This window comes from Oncorhynchus clarkii, chromosome 17 (assembly GCF_045791955.1).
Source record: "Oncorhynchus clarkii lewisi isolate Uvic-CL-2024 chromosome 17, UVic_Ocla_1.0, whole genome shotgun sequence".
Taxonomy (NCBI): Eukaryota; Metazoa; Chordata; class Actinopteri; order Salmoniformes; family Salmonidae; genus Oncorhynchus; species Oncorhynchus clarkii.
In genome coordinates this window covers 4,217,161-4,242,943 of record NC_092163.1, presented here as the reverse complement: position 1 = coordinate 4,242,943, position 25,783 = coordinate 4,217,161, and the positions used below count along the sequence as shown (strand labels likewise).

The window sequence follows — 25,783 nt, the reverse complement described above, 5'->3', positions numbered from 1 at the left end:
CAGGTATTAATACTCCTCTACTACCTCTATGTCCCTGAACAACACCCAGGTATTAATACTCCTCTACTACCTCTATGTCTTGTCCCTGAACAACACCCATGTATTAATACTCCTCTACTACCTCTATGTCCCTGAACAACACCCAGGTATTAATACTCCTCTACTACCTCTATGTCCCTGAACAACACCCAGGCATTAATACTCCTCTACTACCTCTATGTTCCTGAACAACACCCAGGTATTAATACTTCTCTACTACCTCTATGTTCCTGAACAACACCCAGGTATTAATACTCCTCTACTACCTCTATGTCCCTGAACAACACCCTGGTATTAATACTCCTCTACTACCTCTATGTCCCTGAACAACACCCAGGCATTAATACTCCACCACTACCTGTATGTCCCTGAACAACACCCAGGTATTAATACTCCACCACTACCTCTATGTCCCTGAACAACACCCAGGTATTAATACTCCTCTACTACCTCTATGTCCCTGAACAACACCCAGGTATTAATACTCCACCACTACCTGTATGTCTTGTCTAGATGTGAACAGACTATTCCCTTTAAAGGCTCTGTAGGATACAGATGTTAACAATGGAACAAATGCATCACTTGATTATCTGTAGTGCTGGAGGAAAGACACGCAGATGAAACAAACACACACAGAGAAAACACACAGAGACAGAGTTTGAGAGTGTGTTCATTCAGACTGACGTACTCTACATTTTAAACAGACATACTAAATATTAAATTCATGGTTTTAAAATAATGTAGTTAATGTGGCATAAAAAAACACACACATTTAAAAAAAAATAGAAGTCAAATGTCGGAGCAGTGTGTGTGCTGAACTTTAGGTCAATGTGATTTGAAATCTCTTTCCACCCTGGGAGCAGTGGTAAGGCTTCTTGTCTGCGTGTTCCCACATGGTCTTTCCCTAACTGGGTAAATATCTTTCCACACTGGGAGCATTCAAAACATTTTATCAGGTTTGGATTCTTTCATGTTCTCTCAGTCGCCTTAACCAGGTAAATATCTTTCCACACAAAGAGCATTGATGAGGCTTCTCTCCAGAATTTAGTTTCTTATGTATTTTCATGCTCCCAACCAGGATAAATCTCTTTCCACATTGAAAGCATTGCTAAGGCTTCTCTCCTGTGTGTGTCCTCTCATGTCTTTTCAGATTCCCTAACTCTGAAAAACTCTTTCTGCACAGAGAGCAGTGGAAAGGCCTCTCTCCTGTGTGTGTCCTCTCATGTCTTTTCAGATGTCTTACCTGGGTAAAAACATTTTCACATTGGGAGCATTGGGAGCACATTGGGGCTTCTCTTCGGTGTGCAGTCCCCTGTGTTTTTCCAGGCTACCTAACTCTGTAAAACTCTTTCCACAATGGAAGCATTGATGAGGCTTATCTCCTGTGTGTGTCCTCTCGTGTCTTTTCAGGTCACCTAACCAGGTAAAACTCTTTCCACATTGAGAACATTGGTAAATCTTCTCTCCGGTGTGTATTCTTTCATGCTCCTTTAGATTCCATAACCACCTAAAACTCTTTCCACACTGGGTGCAGTGGTAAGCCTTCTCCCCTGTGTGCATTCTCTTATGCGTTTTCAGGTTCCATAACCGGGTAAAATTCTTTCCACACAGGGAGCAGTAGAAAGGTTTCTCTCCTGTGTGAATTTTTTTATGCTCATTCAGGCTCCCTAAACGGGTAAAATTCTTCCCACACTGTGAGCAATGGAAAGGTTTCTCTCCTGTGTGTGTTCTCTCATGTTCTTTCTTGTGTTCTAAACGGGTGAAATTCTTTCCACATTGGGAGCATTGAAAAGGTTTCTCTTCTGTGTGTGTTCTCTCATGTTCTTTCTGGTGTTCTAATCGAGTAAAAGTCTTCCCACACTGGGAGCAGTGATGAGGTTTATCTCCTATGTGTGTTCTCTCATGTCTTTTCAGGTGCCCTAACCGTTTAAAACTCTGTTCACACAGGGAGCAATGGTAAGGCTTCTCCTCTGTGTGCAATTTATTGTGTTCTTTCAGGTTCACTAACTGGCTAAATCGCTTTCCACAGTGGGAGCAGTGATGAGGCTTCTCTCCTGTGTGTCTTTTTTCATGTCGTTTCAGGCTGTCTAACCGGGTGAAACTATTTCCACACAGCGAGCAGTGGAGTCGTCTGGCTGGTTTGGACGTCTCTGGCTCTGGTTCCTCTGAGTCGGGTCTCTCTCCTGCCAAAGACAGATTATTTAGTTTAACAGCGAGATCAGGGTCCTGTTCAATAGAAATGAAACAGAAGCAAGTGGTCTGAAATGGGGACGAAACAGGGAGGGTTTTTGTCTTCTGTTTGCAACACCTTTTGCTACAGTGTGGACTAATGAATATGACCCTGAATGAAACTTCCACACGATAAGAGGCAGATTCCACCCCAAGATAATATTTTTGTTATCTCAGATTCTCTTTCTGAGAAAATCAGGATGAAAGTGGCCATTTTAGGCCCTTTTCAGACCTCTACATGCCTCCTGTCAGACCCCATGACCTTTGACCCTTACATGATGTAGACATCATCTAGTCATTATACTGTCAGACTCCATGACCTCTGTACCCTACATGATACAGACATCATCTAGTCATTATACTGTCAGACCCCATGACCTCTGACCCCTACATGATACAGACATTATCTAGTCGTTATACTGTCAGACCCCATGACCTCTGACCCCTACATGATACAGACATCATCTAGTCATTATACTGTCAGACCCCATGACCCCTACATGATACAGACATCATCTAGTCATTATACTGTCAGACTCCATGACCTCTGAACCCTACATGATACAGACATCATCTAGTCATTATACTGTCAGACCCCATGACCTCTGTACCCTACATGATACAGACATCATCTAGTCGTTATTTAGTCGTAATTTTTTCCTAAAAAAACGTATTTGTGTGTTTTTGGAGACGTTGTCCATGTTAGTTCAGAACCCCCCTACTGCACAACAAGGAGGAGGAAATGAATAGATGGTAGAGGAGGGCATTTGAAATGATTTCCCTATAGGACTAATATCCATACTTTTTTCACATGGAGACTCTGACTTTAAAGCTGCAGTGTGAAGAAGCTAGCGAGGCTAAATGAGGCTATTTCTCTGCCTTACCTGTCCATGTCTACAACAACTCCATTCAGATTAAACAGCAGCCTACCGCTTGGTTGGTCATTGTAGCCGTCTCTTTGTCATTTAACCAACTTCATTCCGTAATTGTAATTCACATGGAGTCTCTGACTGTAGAGCTGCTTTGATTGGCTGACAAGAAGAAGCTACACGTATGAAAAGTGTGTCGGCTACCGGTATGTATATTTTACAGGGCGCACTCATGAAACTGTCGTGGTCTATCCTTGTATCCTTGCATGGAGAAATGTCACAGAGGGTGTAAGGTTATTTAATGTAAAGAATATTCAACTAACTGTGTCCATCCCTAATCAATGGTTGGGGTAATTTCTCAAGAACAAGTGAAATCGCAAAAACAAGTGTCTGGACCTTTCTATAACATTTACATCAAAAATATACATTTTGTTATATAAAATAAAAAAAGGCACATTTCTCCTTTAATATGGATGTGACCATTTGAAAGCACAATCACACTGTTTAATTCAACGCCGAACACTGTTCTCTCGTACTGAACGCACCCCCCGAATAACATATTCAAGTGTAAAACGTCAGTAGAACGCCTCTTATTAAAATTCATACATTAGTTGAACAATGGCAAAGTTGGTGCTCCTGTTTTTGAGATAGTACTCACTAGTGTTTATCAGATCTCCAGTCTCCTCTTCGTCTTTCACTCTAAAAGGACCTTTCCTCTTCTTTCACTATGAAATCCTCATCTTCTCCTTTCAATGTGACAGACTCCTCTTCTTCTCTAAAAGGTTCTTCTTTCACTATAACAGCCTCCTCTTCCTCCCTTTTTTCATTCTGAATGATCCTTTCTCCTCCTCTACCACTGTGACAGCCTCTGTGATTCTGTGATATTGTGGCATCTGGATCAGAATGATCCTATCAGATTATTTTCTGGGGGGGGGGGGGGGGGGGGGGGGGGGACAGTAGAACCTTTCTTATGGATCAGCTCTGTGTATCCCCCCCCCCCCCCCCACACTGTAGCTAGTAGTCAGGTGTTATTACTCCTCCACATACAGATGAAACACACACAGAGAGACAGAGTTTGAGAGAGTATTCATTCAAACTGATGGTTTATTCTACATTTAAAACAGACATACAAGATATTCAATTCATGTGTATAAAAAAAATGTTTATGTTTTATTACATTCTGTATAATTGAGTTAATGTGGCATATAACAAAAAACACATTTAATATATAGAATACAAATGTCAGAGCAGTGTGTGTGCTCTTGTGAACTTCAGGTCCATGTGATTTGATATCGCTCTACACCCTGGGAGCAGCGGTAAGGCTTTTTGTCTGTGTGTTCCCTCATGGTCTTTCCCTAACTGGGTAAATCTCTCTCCATCTGGGGTACAGTGGTAAGGCTTTCTTGTCTGCGTGTTCCCTCATGCCCGGGTGAATCTCTTTCCACAGTGGGAGCCTTGCTAAGGCTTCTCTCCTGTGTGTGTCCTCTTATGTCTTTTCAGATCACCTAACCAGGTAAAACTCTTTCCACACTGAGAACATTTGTATATCTTCTCTCCAGTGTGTATTCTTTCATGCTCCTTTAGGTTCCATAACCGGGCAAAATTCTTTCCACACTGGGAGCAGTGGAAAGGTTTCTCTCCTGTGTGAATTTTCTTGTGCTCATTCAGGCTTGCTAACCAGGTAAAATTCTTTCCACACAGGGAACAGTGGAAAGGTTTCTCTCCTGTGTGAATTCTCTTATGCTCATTCAGGCTCCCTAACCGGGTAAAATTATTTCCGCACTGGGAGCAGTGGAAAGGTTTCTCTCCTGTGTGTGTTCTCTCGTGTTTTTTCTGGTGTTCTAATCGGGTAAAACTCTTCCCACAATGGGAGCAGTGATGAGGCTTATCTCCTATGTGTGTTCTCTCGTGTCTTTTCAGATTCATTAACTGGCTAAAACTCTTTCCACAGAGGGAGCAGTGGTGTGGTCTTGCTGGTTTGGACGTCTCTGGCTCTGGTTCCTCTGTGTCTGGCCTCTCTCCTGTCAAAAACAGATTATTTAGTATAACAAAGAGATCAGGGTCATGTTCAATAGAAATTAAACTGAAGCAAACGGACCGAAACTGGGAGGGACAAAATGGGGGAGGGTTGTTGTCTTCTGTTGCAAAACCTTCTGCAACTGTGTGGACTAACGAATATGACCCTGAATGAAACTTCCACACCAGCAAAATACATGATTTACCTTTTTCATTTCTATTGGGCATTAAATAATAACCACCGTCTTTTTCTAGGCAATAGTATAGGATAAAACCATTTTACCTATATTATTTAATAAAATACAATTCTGATTTATTTTTGAAACATATACATTTGTCTAGGATGATGGGAGAGGTCCTCCATCTTCACCCTGGTGTGCTATTCCTCTTCACATGTGCATCCTTTAAGTGTGTTTCATTGGTCTGTAATCTGTGGTCTGTTGCATGGACAGGGTCCAGTTTCAGGCAAATTGACACTTATTTTTTTCCATGTCGTGGATGATATTGGTGTTGTTGGTCCAGTCCAGGAGGTATTGGAGGTGATGGATGTTGTTGGTCCAGTCCAGGAGGTATTGGAGATGATGGATGTTGTTGGTCCAGTCCAGGAGGTATTGGAGGTGATGGATATTGTTGGTCCAGTCCAGGAGGTATTGGAGGTGATGGATATTGTTGGTCCAGTCCAGGAGTTATTGGAGATGATGGATGTTGTTGGTCCAGTCCAGGAGGTATTGGAGGTGATGGATGTTGTTGGTCCAGTCCAGGAGGTATTGGAGGTGATGGATGTTGTTGGTCCAGTCCAGGAGGTATTGGAGGTGATGGATGTTGTTGGTCCAGTCCAGGAGGTATTGGAGGTGATGGATGTTGTTGGTCCAGTCCAGGAGGTATTGGAGGTGATGGATGTTGTTGGTGATGTTGGTCCAGTCCAGGAGGTATTGGAGGTGATGGATGTTGTTGGTGATGTTGGTCCAGTCCAGGAGGTATTGGAGGTGATGGATGTTGTAGGTGATGATGATCCAGTCCAGGAGGTATTGGAGGTGATGGATGTTGTTGGTCCAGTCCAGGAGGTATTGGAGGTGATGGATGTTGTTGGTCCAGTCCAGGAGGTATTGGAGGTGATGGATGTCATTGGTGTTGTTGGTCCAGTCCAGGAGGTATTGGAGGTGATGGATGTTGTTGGTCCAGTCCAGGAGGTATTGGAGGTGATGGATGTTGTTGGTCCAGTCCAGGAGGTATTGGAGGTGATGGATGTTGTTGGTCCAGTCCAGGAGGTATTGGAGGTGATCGTCAGTGTCTCGTTATTGTTTTCATTCTTGAGGCTAGAACGATAGTTTGTCTGTGTTGTTGAGTGTTTCTGGAGTAATTCCAGGATAAATTATGTTATTTAGGATGTCCACTTTTTCAAAAAATGTTTTTGAGTTCCGAGTTGATGGCTGGGGGCATGTCCAGATACAGTCTGGTTGGCTTCTGATTGGCCAGAGTGTCTCCAGCATGTGTTTATTGTGGAATATTTTTACCTTAGTTGTTGGTTGTAAAAAAGGGTACAGTGTTTCTGGCAGAATTATTATCCAGGATGTTGAGGTTGTGGTGATGTGGATACTACATATTATTATTATTATTATTATCCAGGATGTTGAGGTTGTGGTGGTGTGGATACTACATATTATTATTATTATCCAGGATGTTGAGGTTGTGGTGGGGTGGATACTACATATTATTATTATTATCCAGGATGTTGAGGTTGTGGTGGTGTGGATACTACATATTATTATTATTATTATTATTATTATCCAGGATGTTGAGGTTGTGGTGGTGTGGATACTACATATTATTATTATCCAGGATGTTGAGGTTGTGGTGGTGTGGATACTACATATTATTATTATCCAGGATGTTGAGGTTGTGGTGGTGTGGATACTACATATTATTATTATTATCCAGGATGTTGAGGTTGTGGTGGTGTGGATACTACATATTATTATTATTATCCAGGATGTTGAGGTTGTGGTGGTGTGGATACTACATATTATTATTATTATCCAGGATGTTGAGGTTGTGGTGGTGTGGATACTACATATTATTATTATTATCCAGGATGTTGAGGTTGTGGTGGTGTGGATACTACATATTATTATTATTATCCAGGATGTTGAGGTTGTGGTGGTGTGGATACTACATATTATTATTATTATTATCCAGGATGTTGAGGTTGTGGTGGTGTGGATACTACATATTATTATTATTATTATCCAGGATGTTGAGGTTGTGGTGGTGTGGATACTACATATTATTATTATTATCCAGGATGTTGAGGTTGTGGTGGTGTGGATACTACATAGTATTACTATCCAGGATGTTGAGGTTGTGGTGGTGTGGATACTACATATTATTATTATTATCCAGGATGTTGAGGTTGTGGTGGTGTGGATACTACATATTATTATTATCCAGGATGTTGAGGTTGTGGTGGTGTGGATACTACATATTATTATTATTATTATTATTATTATTATTATTATCCAGGATGTTGAGGTTGTGGTGGTGTGGATACTACATATTATTATTATTATCCAGGATGTTGAGATTGTGGTGGTGTGGATACTACATATTATTATTATTATCCAGGATGTTGAGGTTGTGGTGGTGTGGATACTACATATTATTATTATTATCCAGGATGTTGAGATTGTGGTGGTGTGGATACTACATATTATTATTATTATCCAGGATGTTGAGGTTGTGGTGGTGTGGATACTACATATTATTATTATTATCCAGGATGTTGAGGTTGTGGTGGTGTGGATACTACATATTATTATTATTATCCAGGATGTTGAGGTTGTGGTGGTGTGGATACTACATATTATTATTATTATCCAGGATGTTGAGGTTGTGGTGGTGTGGATACTACATATTATTATTATTATCCAGGATGTTGAGGTTGTGGTGGTGTGGATACTACATATTATTATTATTATCCAGGATGTTGAGGTTGTGGTGGTGTGGATACTACATATTATTATTATTATCCAGGATGTTGAGGTTGTGGTGGGGTGGATACTACATATTATTATTATTATCCAGGATGTTGAGGTTGTGGTGGTGTGGATACTACATATTATTATTATTATTATTATTATTATTATCCAGGATGTTGAGGTTGTGGTGGTGTGGATACTACATATTATTATTATCCAGGATGTTGAGGTTGTGGTGGTGTGGATACTACATATTATTATTATTATCCAGGATGTTGAGGTTGTGGTGGTGTGGATACTACATATTATTATTATTATCCAGGATGTTGAGGTTGTGGTGGTGTGGATACTACATATTATTATTATTATCCAGGATGTTGAGGTTGTGGTGGTGTGGATACTACATATTATTATTATTATCCAGGATGTTGAGGTTGTGGTGGTGTGGATACTACATATTATTATTATTATCCAGGATGTTGAGGTTGTGGTGGTGTGGATACTACATATTATTATTATTATCCAGGATGTTGAGGTTGTGGTGGTGTGGATACTACATATTATTATTATTATTATCCAGGATGTTGAGGTTGTGGTGGTGTGGATACTACATATTATTATTATTATCCAGGATGTTGAGGTTGTGGTGGTGTGGATACTACATATTATTATTATTATCCAGGATGTTGAGGTTGTGGTGGTGTGGATACTACATAGTATTACTATCCAGGATGTTGAGGTTGTGGTGGTGTGGATACTACATATTATTATTATTATCCAGGATGTTGAGGTTGTGGTGGTGTGGATACTACATATTATTATTATCCAGGATGTTGAGGTTGTGGTGGTGTGGATACTACATATTATTATTATTATTATTATTATTATTATTATTATCCAGGATGTTGAGGTTGTGGTGGTGTGGATACTACATATTATTATTATTATCCAGGATGTTGAGATTGTGGTGGTGTGGATACTACATATTATTATTATTATCCAGGATGTTGAGGTTGTGGTGGTGTGGATACTACATATTATTATTATTATCCAGGATGTTGAGGTTGTGGTGGTGTGGATACTACATATTATTATTATTATCCAGGATGTTGAGGTTGTGGTGGTGTGGATACTACATATTATTATTATTATCCAGGATGTTGAGGTTGTGGTGGTGTGGATACTACATATTATTATTATTATCCAGGATGTTGAGGTTGTGTTGGTGTGGATACTACATATTATTATTATTATCCAGGATGTTGAGGTTGTGGTGGTGTGGATACTACATATTATTATTATTATCCAGGATGTTGAGGTTGTGGTGGTGTGGATACTACATATTATTATTATTATCCAGGATGTTGAGGTTGTGGTGGTGTGGATACTACATATTATTATTATCCAGGATGTTGAGGTTGTGGTGGTGTGGATACTACATATTATTATTATTATCCAGGATGTTGAGGTTGTGGTGGTGTGGATACTACATATTATTATTATTATCCAGGATGTTGAGGTTGTGGTGGTGTGGATACTACATATTATTACTATCCAGGATGTTGAGGTTGTGGTGGTGTGGATACTACATATTATTATTATCCAGGATGTTGAGGTTGTGGTGGTGTGGATACTACATATTATTATTATTATTATTATTATTATCCAGGATGTTGAGGTTGTGGTGGTGTGGATACTACATATTATTATTATTATCCAGGATGTTGAGATTGTGGTGGTGTGGATACTACATATTATTATTATTATCCAGGATGTTGAGGTTGTGGTGGTGTGGATACTACATATTATTATTATTATCCAGGATGTTGAGATTGTGGTGGTGTGGATACTACATATTATTATTATTATCCAGGATGTTGAGGTTGTGGTGGTGTGGATACTACATATTATTATTATTATCCAGGATGTTGAGGTTGTGGTGGTGTGGATACTACATATTATTATTATTATCCAGGATGTTGAGGTTGTGGTGGTGTGGATACTACATATTATTATTATTATCCAGGATGTTGAGGTTGTGGTGGTGTGGATACTACATATTATTATTATTATCCAGGATGTTGAGGTTGTGGTGGTGTGGATACTACATATTATTATTATCCAGGATGTTGAGGTTGTGGTGGTGTTGATACTACATATTATTATTATTATCCAGGATGTTGAGGTTGTGGTGGTGAGGATACTACATATTATTATTATCCAGGATGTTGAGGTTGTGGTGGTGTGGATACTACATATTATTATTATTATCCAGGATGTTGAGGTTGTGGTGGTGTGGATACTACATATTATTATTATCCAGGATGTTGAGGTTGTGGTGGTGTTGATACTACATATTATTATTATTATCCAGGATGTTGAGGTTGTGGTGGTGTGGATACTACATATTATTATTATTATCCAGGATGTTGAGGTTGTGGTGGTGTGGATACTACATATTATTATTATTATCCAGGATGTTGAGGTTGTGGTGGTGTGGATACTACATATTATTATTATTATCCAGGATGTTGAGGTTGTGGTGGTGTGGATACTACATATTATTATTATCCAGGATGTTGAGGTTGTGGTGGTGTGGATACTACATATTATTATTATCCAGGATGTTGAGGTTGTGGTGGTGTGGATACTACATATTATTATTATTATCCAGGATGTTGAGGTTGTGGTGGTGTGGATACTACATATTATTATTATTATCCAGGATGTTGAGGTTGTGGTGGTGTGGATACTACATATTATTACTATCCAGGATGTTGAGGTTGTGGTGGTGTGGATACTACATATTATTATTATCCAGGATGTTGAGGTTGTGGTGGTGTGGATACTACATATTATTATTATTATTATTATTATTATCCAGGATGTTGAGGTTGTGGTGGTGTGGATACTACATATTATTATTATTATCCAGGATGTTGAGATTGTGGTGGTGTGGATACTACATATTATTATTATTATCCAGGATGTTGAGGTTGTGGTGGTGTGGATACTACATATTATTATTATTATCCAGGATGTTGAGATTGTGGTGGTGTGGATACTACATATTATTATTATTATCCAGGATGTTGAGGTTGTGGTGGTGTGGATACTACATATTATTATTATTATCCAGGATGTTGAGGTTGTGGTGGTGTGGATACTACATATTATTATTATTATCCAGGATGTTGAGGTTGTGGTGGTGTGGATACTACATATTATTATTATTATCCAGGATGTTGAGGTTGTGGTGGTGTGGATACTACATATTATTATTATTATCCAGGATGTTGAGGTTGTGGTGGTGTGGATACTACATATTATTATTATCCAGGATGTTGAGGTTGTGGTGGTGTTGATACTACATATTATTATTATTATCCAGGATGTTGAGGTTGTGGTGGTGAGGATACTACATATTATTATTATCCAGGATGTTGAGGTTGTGGTGGTGTGGATACTACATATTATTATTATTATACAGGATGTTGATGTCGGGGCCACAGCTGCCTATGTGCCAGGGTCAGTCTGTTATATCTGGTGTAATTCTCCTGTCTTGTCTTTTGTCCTGTGTCAATTTAAGTATGCTCCCTCAAATTCTCTCTCTCTCCCTCCCCTCACGGAGAACCTGAGCCCTGGGACCATGCCTCAGGACTACATGGCCTGATGACTCCTGGCTGTCCCCAGTCCACCTGTCCGTGATGCTGCTCCAGTTTCAACATTTGATGGATTGATCTTCTTAGAGCTGGCTGCCTGGGCAAACTGAGCAATCGGGGGAGAAGGGCCTTAGTCAGGGACATGACCAAGAAGCCAATGGTCACTGACAGAGATCCTCTGTGGAGATGGGAGAACCTTCCATAAAGACAACGATCTCTGCAGCACTCCACCAATCAGGCCTTTATGGTAGAGTGGCCAGACGGATGCCACTCGTCAGTAAAAGGCACATGACAGTCCGCTTGGAGTTTGCCAAAAAGCACCTAAAGGACTCTCAGTCCATGAGAAACAAGATTCTCTGGTCTGATGAAACCAAGATTGAAATCTTTGGCCTGAATGCCAAACGTCAGGTCTGGAGTAAACCTGGTACCACTCCTACGGTGAAGCATGGTGGTGGCAGCGTCATGCTGTGGGGAAGTTTTTCAGTTGCAGGGACTGAGAGACTAGTCAGGATTGATGGAAAGATGAACGGAGCAAAGTGCAGAGAGATCCTTGATGAAAACCTACTCCAGACCGCTCAGGACCTCAGACTGGGGCGAAGGTTCACCTTCCAACAGGACAATGACCCTAAGCACACAGCCAAGACAACAAAGGAGTGGCTTCAGGACAAGTCTCTGAATGTCCTTGAGTGGCCCTTCAAGAGCCCGGACTTGAACCTGATTGAACACCTCTGGAGAGACCTGAAAATAGTTGTGCAGTGACACTCCCCATCCAACCTGACGGAGCATGAGAGGATCTGCAGAGAAGAATGGGAGAAACTCCCCAAATACAGGTGTGCCAAGCTTGTGTCGTCATACCCAAGAAGGCTTGAGGCTGTAATCACTGCCAAAGGTGCTTCAACAAAGTACTGAGTAAAGGGTCTGAATACTTATGTAAATATAGTATTTCAGTTCAAATTCCTAAAAACATGTTTTTGCTTTGTCATTATGGGTTATAGTGATGTCATTATGGGTTATTGTGATGTCATTATGGGTTATAGTGATGTCATTATGGGTTATAGTGATGTCATTATGGGTTATAGTGATGTCATTATGGATTATAGTGATGTCATTATGGGTTATTGTGATGTCATTATGGGTTATTGTGATGTCATTATGGGTTATTGTGATGTCATTATGGGTTATTGTGATGACGGAAAAACTTAATTGAATCCATTTTAGAATAAGGCTGTAACGTAACAAAATCTGGATTTCCGAATGCTGTCCTCTCCAAATTTAGCTGTATTTTATTGGTTGGAATTGTTTTAAGATGGCCATACTGTGGAGTATTTAGCCGTTTGATTTTTATTTCTAGGACCCCTTTAGGTATAAAAAATATATAAATATATATATATATATATATATATATTATTATATATATATATATATAATATATATATATATATATATATATATATTATTGTTATCCAGTCTATATATAGTACCAGTCAAAAGTTTGGACACTTCAAAAACGTATTCCTTAAGGTTATAAACGCCCCTCAAGCACCAGCCAATCTAGGGATGTTTGAGTTTGCTCCACGGTGTTGATAAACGCCCCTCAAGCACCAGACAATCTAGGGAGGTTTGCCCGAAGCAGTCAACACTGACAGCGTTTATGCCCTGCGAGCACCAGACGATCTAGGGACGTTCGCCCGAAGCAGTCAACACTGACAGCGTTTATGCCCTGCGAGCAAACATCGAAAAGACACAAAAGACATCACACATGCTATTGTGCATTGCATTGCTAAGGACATGCTACCTATTAGCACAGTCGAAAAGGGAGGTTCCAAGAGGCTTACCAATTGAATTGACCCCAGGTACGTGCTCCCCTGGCTGCAAACATTTCTCTCACAACGCACTGCGTAAACTCTACGCCGAGTGTAGGGAAAATGTTGAGGAACTGCTCAAGACAGATTTGATGTATTTTGCTACGAATACCGATCTGTGGTCTAGTCGCACGTCAGAGTCTTATATTAGCCTCACTACCCACTATACTGACAAAGACTGGAATCTACCCACTATACTGACAAAGACTGGAATCTACCCACTATACCGACAAAGACTGGAATTTACCCACTATACTGACAAAGACTGGAATCTACCCACTATACTGACAAAGACTGGAATCTACCCACTATACTGACAAAGACTGTGATCTACCCACTATACTGACAAAGACTGGAATCTACCCACTATGCTGACAAAGACTGGAATCCAACCACTATACTGACAAAGACTGGAATCTACCCACTATACTGACAAAGACTGGAATCTACCCACTATACCGACAAAGACTGGAATCTACCCACAATACTGACAAAGAGCGAAATCTATCCACTATACTGACAGAGCGGAATCTATCCACTATACTGACAGAGCGGAATCTATCCACTATACTGACAGAGCGGAATCTAGCCACAATATTGACAGAGCGGAATCTAGCCACAATATTGACAGAGCGGAATCTAGCCACAATATTGACAGAGCGGAATCTAGCCACAATATTGACAGAGCGGAATCTATCCACTATACTGACAGAGCGGAATCTACCCACAATATTGACAAAGACTGGAATCTACCCACTATACTGACAAAGACTGGAATCTACCCACTATACCGACAAAGACTGGAATCTATCCACTATACTGACAAAGAGCGGAATCTATCCACTATACTGACAAAGAGCGGAATCTATCCACTATACTGACAGAACGGAATCTATCCACTATACTGACAGAGCGGAATCTATCCACTATACTGACAGAGCGGAATCTAGCCACAATACTGACAGAGCGGAATCTAGCCACAATATTGACAGAGCGGAATCTAGCCACAATATTGACAGAGCGGAATCTAGCCACAATATTGACAGAGCGGAATCTATCCACTATACTGACAGAGCGGAATCTACCCACAATATTGACAAAGACTGGAATCTACCCACTATACTGACAAAGACTGGAATCTACCCACTATACCGACAAAGACTGGAATCTATCCACTATACTGACAAAGAGCGGAATCTATCCACTATACTGACAAAGAGCGGAATCTATCCACTATACTGACAAAGTGCGGAATCTATCCACTATACTGACAGAACGGAATCTATCCACTATACTGACAGAGCGGAATCTATCCACTATACTGACAGAGCGGAATCTACCCACAATACTGACAAAGAGCGGAATCTACCCACAATACTGACAAAGAGCGGAATCTATCCACTATACTGACAAAGAGCGGAATCTATCCACTATATTGACAGACTGGAATCTTCTAAATAAATGCCTTGAAACATACTTTCCCGACGACCACATATAGCAGAGGGACTCATGCCTCCTGACGCTCTCGCTTCCTGGGGACTCAGTCGAGACAGACAGGTCTGCATTACAACGGATAAGGGTGCGAACGTGGTGAAAGCCGCTCTAATCAACAAATGGACCCGACTGCAATGTTTTGGACATCGTCTGCACTTGGCCATTGGTAAAGTAACCTTGTCAATTGTGTATATTGAAGTGATTGGTTAGATGAAACTAAAATGTGAATTTTTTTCCCCCATCAACTGATAAAATTAAATTACATTTGTACATAACTAAAGGGATTATTGTGATTAACATTTGATTAAAAGATCTTGATTTCTCTTAGAGAGAGTGGGGTAGAGACAAAACGGGTGGATCGATGCAATTGAAGTGTGTAAGAAAGTGGTAGGTGCCTTTTCCTAATTGGTGGAAAAAGAAGAGAGACCTGACAGTTGCGCCAAAAAGAACACAACCTCTACCTCAGAACAAGTTGGTGACAGAGTCGCCTACCAAGTGGGGATCAGGTCAAAACATGGTGCCAGGAGGAGCAGTAGAAAGACATTTCACAGGTCAGAGACCAGAAGCCCCGGCACTGAGCTCCCACCTACACAGATAGAGATGTTCTGGAGTCCATCAACCAGTTATTGAACCCTAGAACCCTTAGCACTCCTAGAATTCACAGATGCTCTGTCTGGTGAGTCTTATGTCCGTGTGTCTTATCTGAAGCCAGTACTACACCTGTAGTAGGGGCGGCAGGGTAGCCTAGTGGTTAGAGTGTAGGGTTGGCAGGTAGCCTAGTGGTTAGAGTGTAGGGGCGGCAGGTAGCCTAGTGGTTAGAGTGTAGGGGCGGCAGGGTAGCCTAGTGGTTAGAGTGTAGGAGCGGCAGGGAAGCCTAGTGGTTAGAGTGTAGGGTTGGCAGGTAGCCTAGTGGTTAGAGTGTAGGGGCGGCAGGTAGCCTAGTGGTTAGAGTGTAGGGGCGGCAGGGTAGCCTAGTGGTTAGAGTGTAGGGGCGGCAGGGTAGCCTAGTGGTTAGAGTGTAGGGGCGGCAGGTAGCCTAGTGGTTAGAGTGTAGGGGCGGCAGGGTAGCCTAGTGGTTAGAGTGTAGGGGCGGCAGGGTAGCCTAGTGGTTAGAGTGTAGGGGCGGCAGGTTAGCCTAGTGGTTAGAGTGTAGGGGCGGCAGGGTAGCCTAGTGGTTAGAGTGTAGGGTTGGCAGGTAGCCTAGTGGTTAGAGTGTAGGGGCGGCAGGGTAGCCTAGTGGTTAGAGTGTAGGGTTGGCAGGTAGCCTAGTGGTTAGAGTGTAGGGGCGGCAGGTAGCCTAGTGGTTAGAGTGTAGGGCGGCAGGGTAGCCTAGTGGTTAGAGTGTAGGGGCGGCAGGTTAGCCTAGTAGTTAGAGTGTAGGGGCGGCAGGGTAGCCTAGTGGTTAGAGTGTAGGGTTGGCAGGTAGCCTAGTGGTTAGAGTGTAGGGGCGGCAGGGTAGCCTAGTGGTTAGAGTGTAGGAGCGGCAGGGTAGCCTAGTGGTTAGAGTGTAGGGGCGGCAGGGTAGCCTAGTGGTTAGAGTGTAGGGGCGGCAGGGTAGCCTAGTGGTTAGAGTGTAGGGGCGGCAGGGTAGCCTAGTGGTTAGAGTGTAGGGGCGGCAGGTAGCCTAGTGGTTAGAGTGTAGGGGCGGCAGGGTAGCCTAGTGGTTAGAGTGTAGGGGCGGCAGGGTAGCCTAGTGGTTAGAGTGTAGGGGCGGCAGGTTAGCCTAGTGGTTAGAGTGTAGGGGCGGCAGGGTAGCCTAGTGGTTAGAGTGTAGGGTTGGCAGGTAGCCTAGTGGTTAGAGTGTAGGGGCGGCAGGGTAGCCTAGTGGTTAGAGTGTAGGGTTGGCAGGTAGCCTAGTGGTTAGAGTGTAGGGGCGGCAGGTAGCCTAGTGGTTAGAGTGTAGGGCGGCAGGGTAGCCTAGTGGTTAGAGTGTAGGGGCGGCAGGTTAGCCTAGTAGTTAGAGTGTAGGGGCGGCAGGGTAGCCTAGTGGTTAGAGTGTAGGGTTGGCAGGTTGCCTAGTGGTTAGAGTGTAGGGGCGGCAGGGTAGCCTAGTGGTTAGAGTGTAGGCGCGGCAGGGTAGCCTAGTGGTTAGAGTGTAGGGTTGGCAGGTAGCCTAGTGGTTAGAGTGTAGGGGCGGCAGGTAGCCTAGTGGTTAGAGTGTAGGGGCGGCAGGGTAGCCTAGTGGTTAGAGTGTAGGGGCGGCAGGGTAGCCTAGTGGTTAGAGTGTAGGGGCGGCAGGTAGCCTAGTGGTTAGAGTGTAGGGGCGGCAGGGTAGCCTAGTGGTTAGAGTGTAGGGGCGGCAGGGTAGCCTAGTGGTTAGAGTGTAGGGGCGGCAGGTTAGCCTAGTGGTTAGAGTGTAGGGGCGGCAGGGTAGCCTAGTGGTTAGAGTGTAGGGTTGGCAGGTAGCCTAGTGGTTAGAGTGTAGGGGCGGCAGGTTAGCCTAGTGGTTAGAGTGTAGGGGCGGCAGGGTAGCCTAGTGGTTAGAGTGTAGGGTTGGCAGGGTAGCCTAGTGGTTAGAGTGTAGGGTTGGCAGGTAGCCTAGTGGTTAGAGTGTAGGGGCGGCAGGTTAGCCTAGTGGTTAGAGTGTAGGGGCGGCAGGGTAGCCTAGTGGTTAGAGTGTAGGGGCGGCAGGGTAGCCTAGTGGTTAGAGTGTAGGGGCGGCAGGTTAGCCTAGTGGTTAGAGTGTAGGGGCGGCAGGGTAGCCTAGTGGTTAGAGTGTAGGGGCGGCAGGGTAGCCTAGTGGTTAGAGTGTAGGGGCGGCAGGGTACCCTAGTGGTTAGAGTGTAGGGGCGGCAGGTTAGCCTAGTGGTTAGAATGTAGGGGCGGCAGGGTAGCCTAGTGGTTAGAGTGTAGGGGCGGCAGGTTAGCCTAGTGGTTAGAGTGTAGGGGCGGCAGGTTAGCCTAGTGGTTAGAGTGTAGGGACGGCAGGGTAGCCTAGTAGTTAGAGCGTTGGACTAGTAAACGGAAGGTTGCACGTTCAAACCCCCGAGCTGACAAGGTACAAATCTGTCGTTCTGCCCCTGAACAGGCAGTTAACCCACTAGGATGTCATTGAAAATAAGAATTTGTTCTTAACTGACTTGCCTGGTTGAATAAAAAAGTAAAACATCAAAACGACTGTCATGGACTATCTGAATGAGATGATGACCTAGTCACAGATGACCTCCTGGACAAGGCCTCGTTGGTCGACCCTCGGTTTAAAACACATTGCATCAAAGAGGAGAAGGTGGGCCACATAAGAGCCGTCTCAGAGATGGTCAAGTAAGGGGCATGAAAACCCAAACCCAGCACTGGGAGACGTTGCTGCTGCTTCAACACAACTGACAGCTACAAAGAGAAAAGTCACTGGGCAGTTTTTTCATAAAGCCATGCTCCACCACCACAGGTCTTAGTGAACTCCAGCTGGTAGACAAGGAACTCCGCTGCTACCTTCAGTCTCCTGATGCTGACAGAGAAACCAAATCCACTGGATTGGTGGAAGAAACACACAACTACTACCCCAACTGTGACGTACCATTAGGCTAATAGTTATAAACAACTACCCCAACTGTGATGTACCATTAGGTTAATAGTTATAAACAACTACCCCAACTGTGACATATCATTAGGCTAACAGTTATAAACAACTACCCCAACTGTGATGTACCATTAGGCTAACAGTTATAAACAACTACCCCAACTGTGATGTACCATTAGGCTAACAGTTATAAACAACTACCCCAACTGTGATGTACCATTAGGCTAACAGTTATAAACAACTACCCCAACTTCAACTGTGATGTACCATTAGGCTAATAGTTATAAACAACTACCCCAACTGTGATGTACCATTAGGCTAACAGTTATAAACAACTACCCCAACTTCAACTGTGATGTAGCATTTGGCTAACGGTTATAAACAACTACCCCAACTGTGATGTACCATTAGGCTAACAGTTATAAACAACTACCCCAACTTCAACTGTGATGTACCATTTGGCTAACGGTTATAAACAACTACCCCAACTGTGATGTACCATTAGGCTAACAGTTATAAACAACTACCCCAACTTCAACTGTGATGTAGCATTTTGCTAACGGTTATAAACAACTACCCCAACTGTGATGTACCATTAGGCTAACAGTTATAAACAACTACCCCAACTTCAACTGTGATGTACCATTTGGCTAACGGTTATAAACAACTACCCCAACTGTGATGTACCATTAGGCTAACAGTTATAAACAACTACCCCAACTTCAACTGTGATGTACCATTAGGCTAACAGTTATAAACAACTACCCCAACTTCAACTGTGATGTACCATTAGGCTAACAGTTATAAACAACTACCCCAACTGTGATGTACCATTAGGCTAACAGTTATAAACAACTACCCCAACTGTGATGTACCATTAGGCTAATAGTTATAAACAACTACCCCAACTGTGATGTACCATTAGGCTAATAGTTATAAACAACTACCCCAACTGTGATGTACCATTAGGCTAACAGTTATAAACAACTACCCCAACTGTGACGTACCATTAGGCTAACAGTTATAAACAACTACCCCAACTGTGACGTACCATTAGGCTAACAGTTATAAACAACTACCCCAACTGTGATGTACCATTTGGCTAACAGTTATAAACAACTACCCCAACTGTGATGTACTATTAGGCTAACAGTTATAAACAACTACCCCAACTTCAACTGTGATGTACCATTAGGCTAACAGTTATAAACAACTACCCCAACTGTGACGTACCATTAGGCTAATAGTTATAAACAACTCCCCCAACTGTGACGTACCATTAGGCTAACAGTTATAAACAACTACCCCAACTGTGACGTACCATTAGGCTAATAGTTGTAAACAACTACCCCAACTGTGACGTACCATTAGGCTAACAGTTATAAACAACTACCCCAACTTCAACTGTGATGTACCATTTGGCTAACGGTTATAAACAACTACCCCAACTGTGATGTACCATTAGGCTAACAGTTATAAACAACTACCCCAACTTCAACTGTGATGTACCATTAGGCTAACAGTTATAAACAACTACCCCAACTTCAACTGTGATGTACCATTAGGCTAACAGTTATAAACAACTACCCCAACTGTGATGTACCATTAGGCTAACAGTTATAAACAACTACCCCAACTGTGATGTACCATTAGGCTAATAGTTATAAACAACTACCCCAACTGTGATGTACCATTAGGCTAATAGTTATAAACAACTACCCCAACTGTGATGTACCATTAGGCTAACAGTTATAAACAACTACCCCAACTGTGACGTACCATTAGGCTAACAGTTATAAACAACTACCCCAACTGTGACGTACCATTAGGCTAACAGTTATAAACAACTACCCCAACTGTGATGTACCATTAGGCTAACAGTTGTAAACAGTTATAACGGTTATAATGCATATTGACTTGCACTATTTTATTTATTAATTTCTTGCTCATGATTTGTAAGGGTTTACAGCTTTAAAACAAAAAAAGTGGATTTAAAATGTCATTGGTGAGTTCTACTTCTGACAATAAATGAGAAACATGAAAGCCTTTGGTTTGTTCAGGCATTCTTGAGTGTGAAGCTGATAGGCACCTTTTAAACATTATTTGATTAATATCGGGATAATTATCATTATCGAATGAAAAAAAAAATATATATATATATATACACAGTGATGGAAAAAAGTATTTGATCCCCTGCTGATTTTGTACGTTTGCCCACTGACAAAGACATGATCAGTCTGTAATTTTAATGGTTTATTTGAACAGCGAGTGACAGAATAACAACAACAAAAATCCAGAAAAACACATGTCAAAAATGTTATAAATTGATTTGCATTTTAACGAGGGAAATAAGTATTTGTAGTTGGCCACCAGGTTTGCACACATCTCAGGAGGGATTTTGTCCCACTCCTCTTCTCCAAATCATTAAGGTTTCGAGGCTGACGTTTGGCATATTGCCATATTGCCCAGCCTTGGCTTGTAGCGTCATACCCAAGAAGACTCGATGCTGTAATCGCTGCCAAAGATGCTTCAACAAAGTACTGAGTAAAGGGTCTGAATACTAATGTAAACGATATATTTCCGTTTTTTTTCCCCATTGTGGGCTATTGTGATGTCATTATGGGCTATTGTGATGTCATTATGGGCTATTGTGTTGATGAGGGGAAAAACAATTGAATCCATTCTAGAATAAGGCTGTAACGTAACAAAATGTGGAAAAAGTCAAGGGGTTTGAATTCTTTCAGAAAACACTGTGTGCGGCGAGTGCGGGTGTGTTGGAAGATGGGGCGTCCGTGTGTTTGTGTGATTGGAAAAGTGTGATGAGCGAGTAAGGAAAATGGCTGCAATTGCCAAAACCCACGTGTGTCTGTGAGCAGAAGTAATGACAGAGCGAGAGTCTTCACTTTCGCACAGAAATGGGACATACAAATATAATGTGTGTTTATTTTTTTGTCCTATTATGAAGGAACGCTGCCAGCCCTATATCCTAGACACCCACCTGAGCGACCCACCCACCAAGGAGAAGTCCTTATCTGTTTTACAGGCCTAATGCAAGTAGTCTATGCAGCCAAGACAAAAAAAGGTGGACGCTGTCAGAGACCCACTGAAGCAGCACCACCCACTCAATAGCCTGAGCCTTCCTGGCAGGGTTGGTCCTATAAAAGTCGAAGCCCCCCGGATGGGAGAGCATAATCTACAAGGATTTTCTGAAAGCTGTTAAAGAGAACCTTGACGACCTCGTATCGCCGGAGGGGATTCCGGTGGGGTACATTTATCTTTTTTAAATCATACAGGACCAGTGAAAAGTTTGGACACACCTACTCATTCTAGGGTTTTTCTTTATTTTTTACTCTTTTCTACATTGTAGAATAATAGTGACGACATCAAAACTATAAAATAACACATATGGAATCATGTAGTAACCAAAAGAATAAGTGTTAAACAAATCAAAATATATTTTAGATTCTATTTTAGATTCTTCAAAGTAGCCACCCTTTGCCTTGATGACTCAACCAGCTTCATGAGGTAATCACCTGGAATGCATTTCAATTTCAATTAACAGGTGTGCCTTGATCAAAGTTCATATGTGGAATTTCTTTCCTTCTTAATGCATTCGAGCCAATCAGTTGTGTTTTGACAAGGTAGGGGTGATATACAGAAGATAGCCCTATTTGGTAAAAGACCAAGAACATATTATGGCAAGAACAGCTCAAATAAGCAAAGAGAAATGACAGTACATCATTACTTTAAGACATGAAGGTCAATCAATCCAAGAAAATGTCAAGAACTTTCAATGTTTCTTCAAGTACAGTCACAAAAAACATCAAGAGTTATGATGAAACTGGCTCTCATGAGGACCTGTACAGGAAAGGAAGACCCAGAGTTACCTCTGCTATGATTAAACTGGCTCTCATGAGGACCTCCACAGGAAAGGAAGACCCAGAGTTACCTCTGCTATGATGAAACTGGCTCTCATGAGGACCTCCACAGGAAAGGAAGACCCAGAGTTACCTCTGCTATGATGAAACTGGCTCTCATGAGGACCTCCACAGGAAAGGAAGACCCAGAGTTACCTCTGCTACGATGAAACTGGCTCTCATGAGGACCTCCACAGAAAAGGAAGACCCAGAGTTACCTCTGCTATGATGAAACTGGCTCTCATGAGGACCTCCACAGGAAAGGAAGACCCAGAGTTACCTCTGCTACGATGAAACTGGCTCTCATGAGGACCTCCACAGGAAAGGAAGACCCAGAGTTACCTCTGCTACGATGAAACTGGCTCTCATGAGGACCTCCACAGGAAAGGAAGACCCAGAGTTACCTCTGCTATGATGAAACTGGCTCTCATGAGGACCTCCACAGGAAAGGAAGACCCAGAGGAGACTGCATGAATCAGGCCTTGGTGGTCGAATTGCTGCAAAGAAACCACTTCTAAAGGACACCAATGAGAAGAATAAACTTGCTTCGGCCAAGAAACATGAGCCATGGACGTTAGACTGGTGGAAATCTGTCCTTTGGTCTGATTTGAGATTTTTGGTTCCAGCGGCCGTGTCTTTGTGAGACACAGAGTAGGTGAACGGATGATCTCCGCATGTGTGGTTCCCACCGTGAAGCATGGAGGAGGAGGTGTGATGGTGCTTCGCTGGTGACACTGTCAGTGATTTATTTAGAATTCAAGGCACACTTATTAACCAGCATGGCTACCACAGTATTCTGCAGTGATACACCATCCCATCTGGTTTGCACTTAGTGGGACTATCATTTGTTTTTCAACAGGACAACGGCCCAACACACCTCCAGGCTGTGTAAGGGTTATTTGACCAAGAAGGAGAGTGATGGAGTGCTGCATCAGATGACCTGGCCTCCACAATCACCCGACCCCAACCTAATTGAGATGATTTGGGATGAATTGGACCACAGAGTGAAGGAAAAGCAGCCAACAAGTGCTCAGCATATGTGAGAACTCCTTCAAGACTGTTGAAAAAGTATTCCAGGTGAAGCTGGTTGAGAGAATGCCAAGAGTGTGCAAAGCAGTCGCCAGGTGGCTAAAATATATATATTTTTTGATTTGTTTAACACTTTTTTGGTTACTACATGATTCCATATGTGTTATTTGATAGTTTTGATGTCCTCACTATTATTCTACAATGTAGAAAATAGAAAAAATAAAAACCCTTGAATGAGTAGGTGTGTCCAAACTTTTGACTGGTACTGGGTGTGTGTGTGTGTGTGTGTGTGTGTGTGTGTGTGTGTGTGTGTGTGTGTGTGTGTGTGTGTGTGTGTGTGTGTGTGTGTGTGTGTGTGTGTGTGTGTGTGTGTGTGTGTGTGTGTATATTATGTACATTTACAAGAAAATATATGGGGGATTGGAAATGAAGCAGGCGATTACATTGATAGAAGCAACAATCTAGAATATTAAAGCTGATCTACCCCACCCGAACTTTAAAAAAATATATATATATATCCTTGAGTGAGTCAGTTCACATCAATAAGATACCTTGCAAATCTAGCATCTAACAATAGGATTTAATTATTTCCTGGGCAGCGCTCAGTGACGTAAGTAACAACCTTTTAAGTAGAACTGAACTGACAATGGATACTAATTCTAAAGTGGGACAAGTGTGGCTACACAGATACAGATTTTAGACGTGAGTTACCTCGAATGCGAATCGTTGTACAATGTCATTAGACCCGTCTTATTAATAAATGAAGTAATTCAAGAAAAGGGGTCTAAGATTAGGTTATACTCTTGAGAACACTTATTTTGTTTTTTTGAAAAGTAATTCTTGCTGGTGTAAAATATATGCTTATGTTTCCAGGACCGTACAGCAACCGATCGGTGTTAATTAACGTTCAGCCCGAGCATAGTTGCTCGTAACAAAACTCCCTCCGTAAACAAGATACTGTTTTGCCGAGGGCACCAATGTATGGCTAGTTAGCGTCTATGAACGGACTACGCCAGGCCTATATATCATTAATTAACAAGTTTTTAAAAAAAATGCATATACGGGTGGGTATAATTTGTGGAACGTTCCAACAGGAATCTGTAACAAACAGCGCAGTTGTATAGAGGCAGAATAAGATACCGGGTAGAGAGTGGGTTATTTCATTACGTTTTTTCACTCACCACGTTTATCCACTCTGGTAGCCTACGGACAAACATTAAGAATATGGACAAACATTAAGAATAAACTACGTGGTGAGTTGATGCCTATTCAGCAGCTAGTTAGCTAGGTGATTTGATCATGCTACTTTGTATGCGTTGTTTGTTGGCATCCTTGTGCATGACGTTTTTGGAACAGATTCCTGTTGGAACGTTCCACAGATTTTACCCAGCCTGCATATACCAATCCCAGATTACTTATTCAACTATTTCTACAGTACTGAACATATTCCTGTGTAGAACTACAGTAGAAAACCCCGTAAAAACACATTAGTTCAACAAGTCCAGAGTCTATGCCCCTGTTTCTTAAAGATAATACTCACTGGTGTTATTCAGATCTTCATTCTTCTCATATTCAGTCTCCTCATCGTCAGTCTCCTCATCTTCAGTCTCCTCCTCTTTCACTCCCAAAACGTCTTCCTCCTCTTTTATTGCGATAGCCTCCTCTTCCTCTTTCACTCCAAAAGGTTCTTCCTCCTCTTTCACTATATCATCCTCCTTTTCTTTCAATGCGATAGCCTCCTCTTCCTCCTTAATATTTCTAAACGGTTCTACCTCCCCCTCTTCCTCTTTCACTCCAAAGGGTTCTTCTTCTCCATCCACTGGAATCTCATCGTCTTCTTCTTTCACAATAATGTTCAGCCCCAGAGATTCTTTCTCCGTCCAGCAGACCCCCTCTTCTTTAGCAAGGGGCGAGTAATTTAGTGAGCTCATGGTCGGGGATGTTAGCTAGTTAGCGACTTGAAAAGTGATAGACTCTGTTCTGTATCAATTTAGCAAATTAACAAATGTCATATAACAAGCAAATTGCGTTTGTTAACTAGTAAATACGTAAACAGAATGTTAAAAACACAGATTAATATACACAAGATTGGTCTAAATCGCTTCAATGTTTCGGTTTTATGTTTGCTACCAAGGTGGTTGAATCCAATCCTGTTGTCGCAGTTGAAGCGTCCA

General features: G+C 42.1%; 1 protein-coding gene across 1 annotated transcript; it reads right to left on the bottom strand.

Annotated features, from left to right (window-relative positions):
• Positions 1 to 1,147: 1,147 nt before the first annotated feature.
• LOC139370092 (zinc finger protein 135-like) lies at positions 1,148 to 25,783 on the bottom strand. Its single transcript, XM_071109410.1, has 5 exons — positions 25,403 to 25,783; positions 25,150 to 25,324; positions 4,598 to 5,158; positions 1,376 to 2,081; positions 1,148 to 1,277 (listed from the first exon to the last, which is right to left on the bottom strand). The coding sequence occupies exons 1-5, from the start codon at positions 25,538 to 25,540 to the stop codon at positions 1,148 to 1,150; spliced, it is 1,710 nt and encodes a 569-aa protein (XP_070965511.1). The 5' UTR covers positions 25,541 to 25,783.

What these genes read in the sequence shown, in the direction of transcription:
- LOC139370092 (XM_071109410.1), bottom strand. Translation starts at nt 25,540, where the DNA reads ATGAGCTCACTAAATTACTCGCCCCTTGCTAAAGAAGAGGGGGTCTGC. An exon ending in GAGAAGAAGAACCCTTTGGA is followed by an intron (nt 25,325 to 25,402) that starts GTGAAAGAGGAA and finishes TTGAAAGAAAAG; the next exon opens with GAGGATGATATAGTGAAAGA. An exon ending in TGTGGAAAGAGTTTTACAGA is followed by an intron (nt 1,278 to 1,375) that starts GTTAGGTAGCCT and finishes TACCCAGGTAAG; the next exon opens with ACATCTGAAAAGACATGAGA.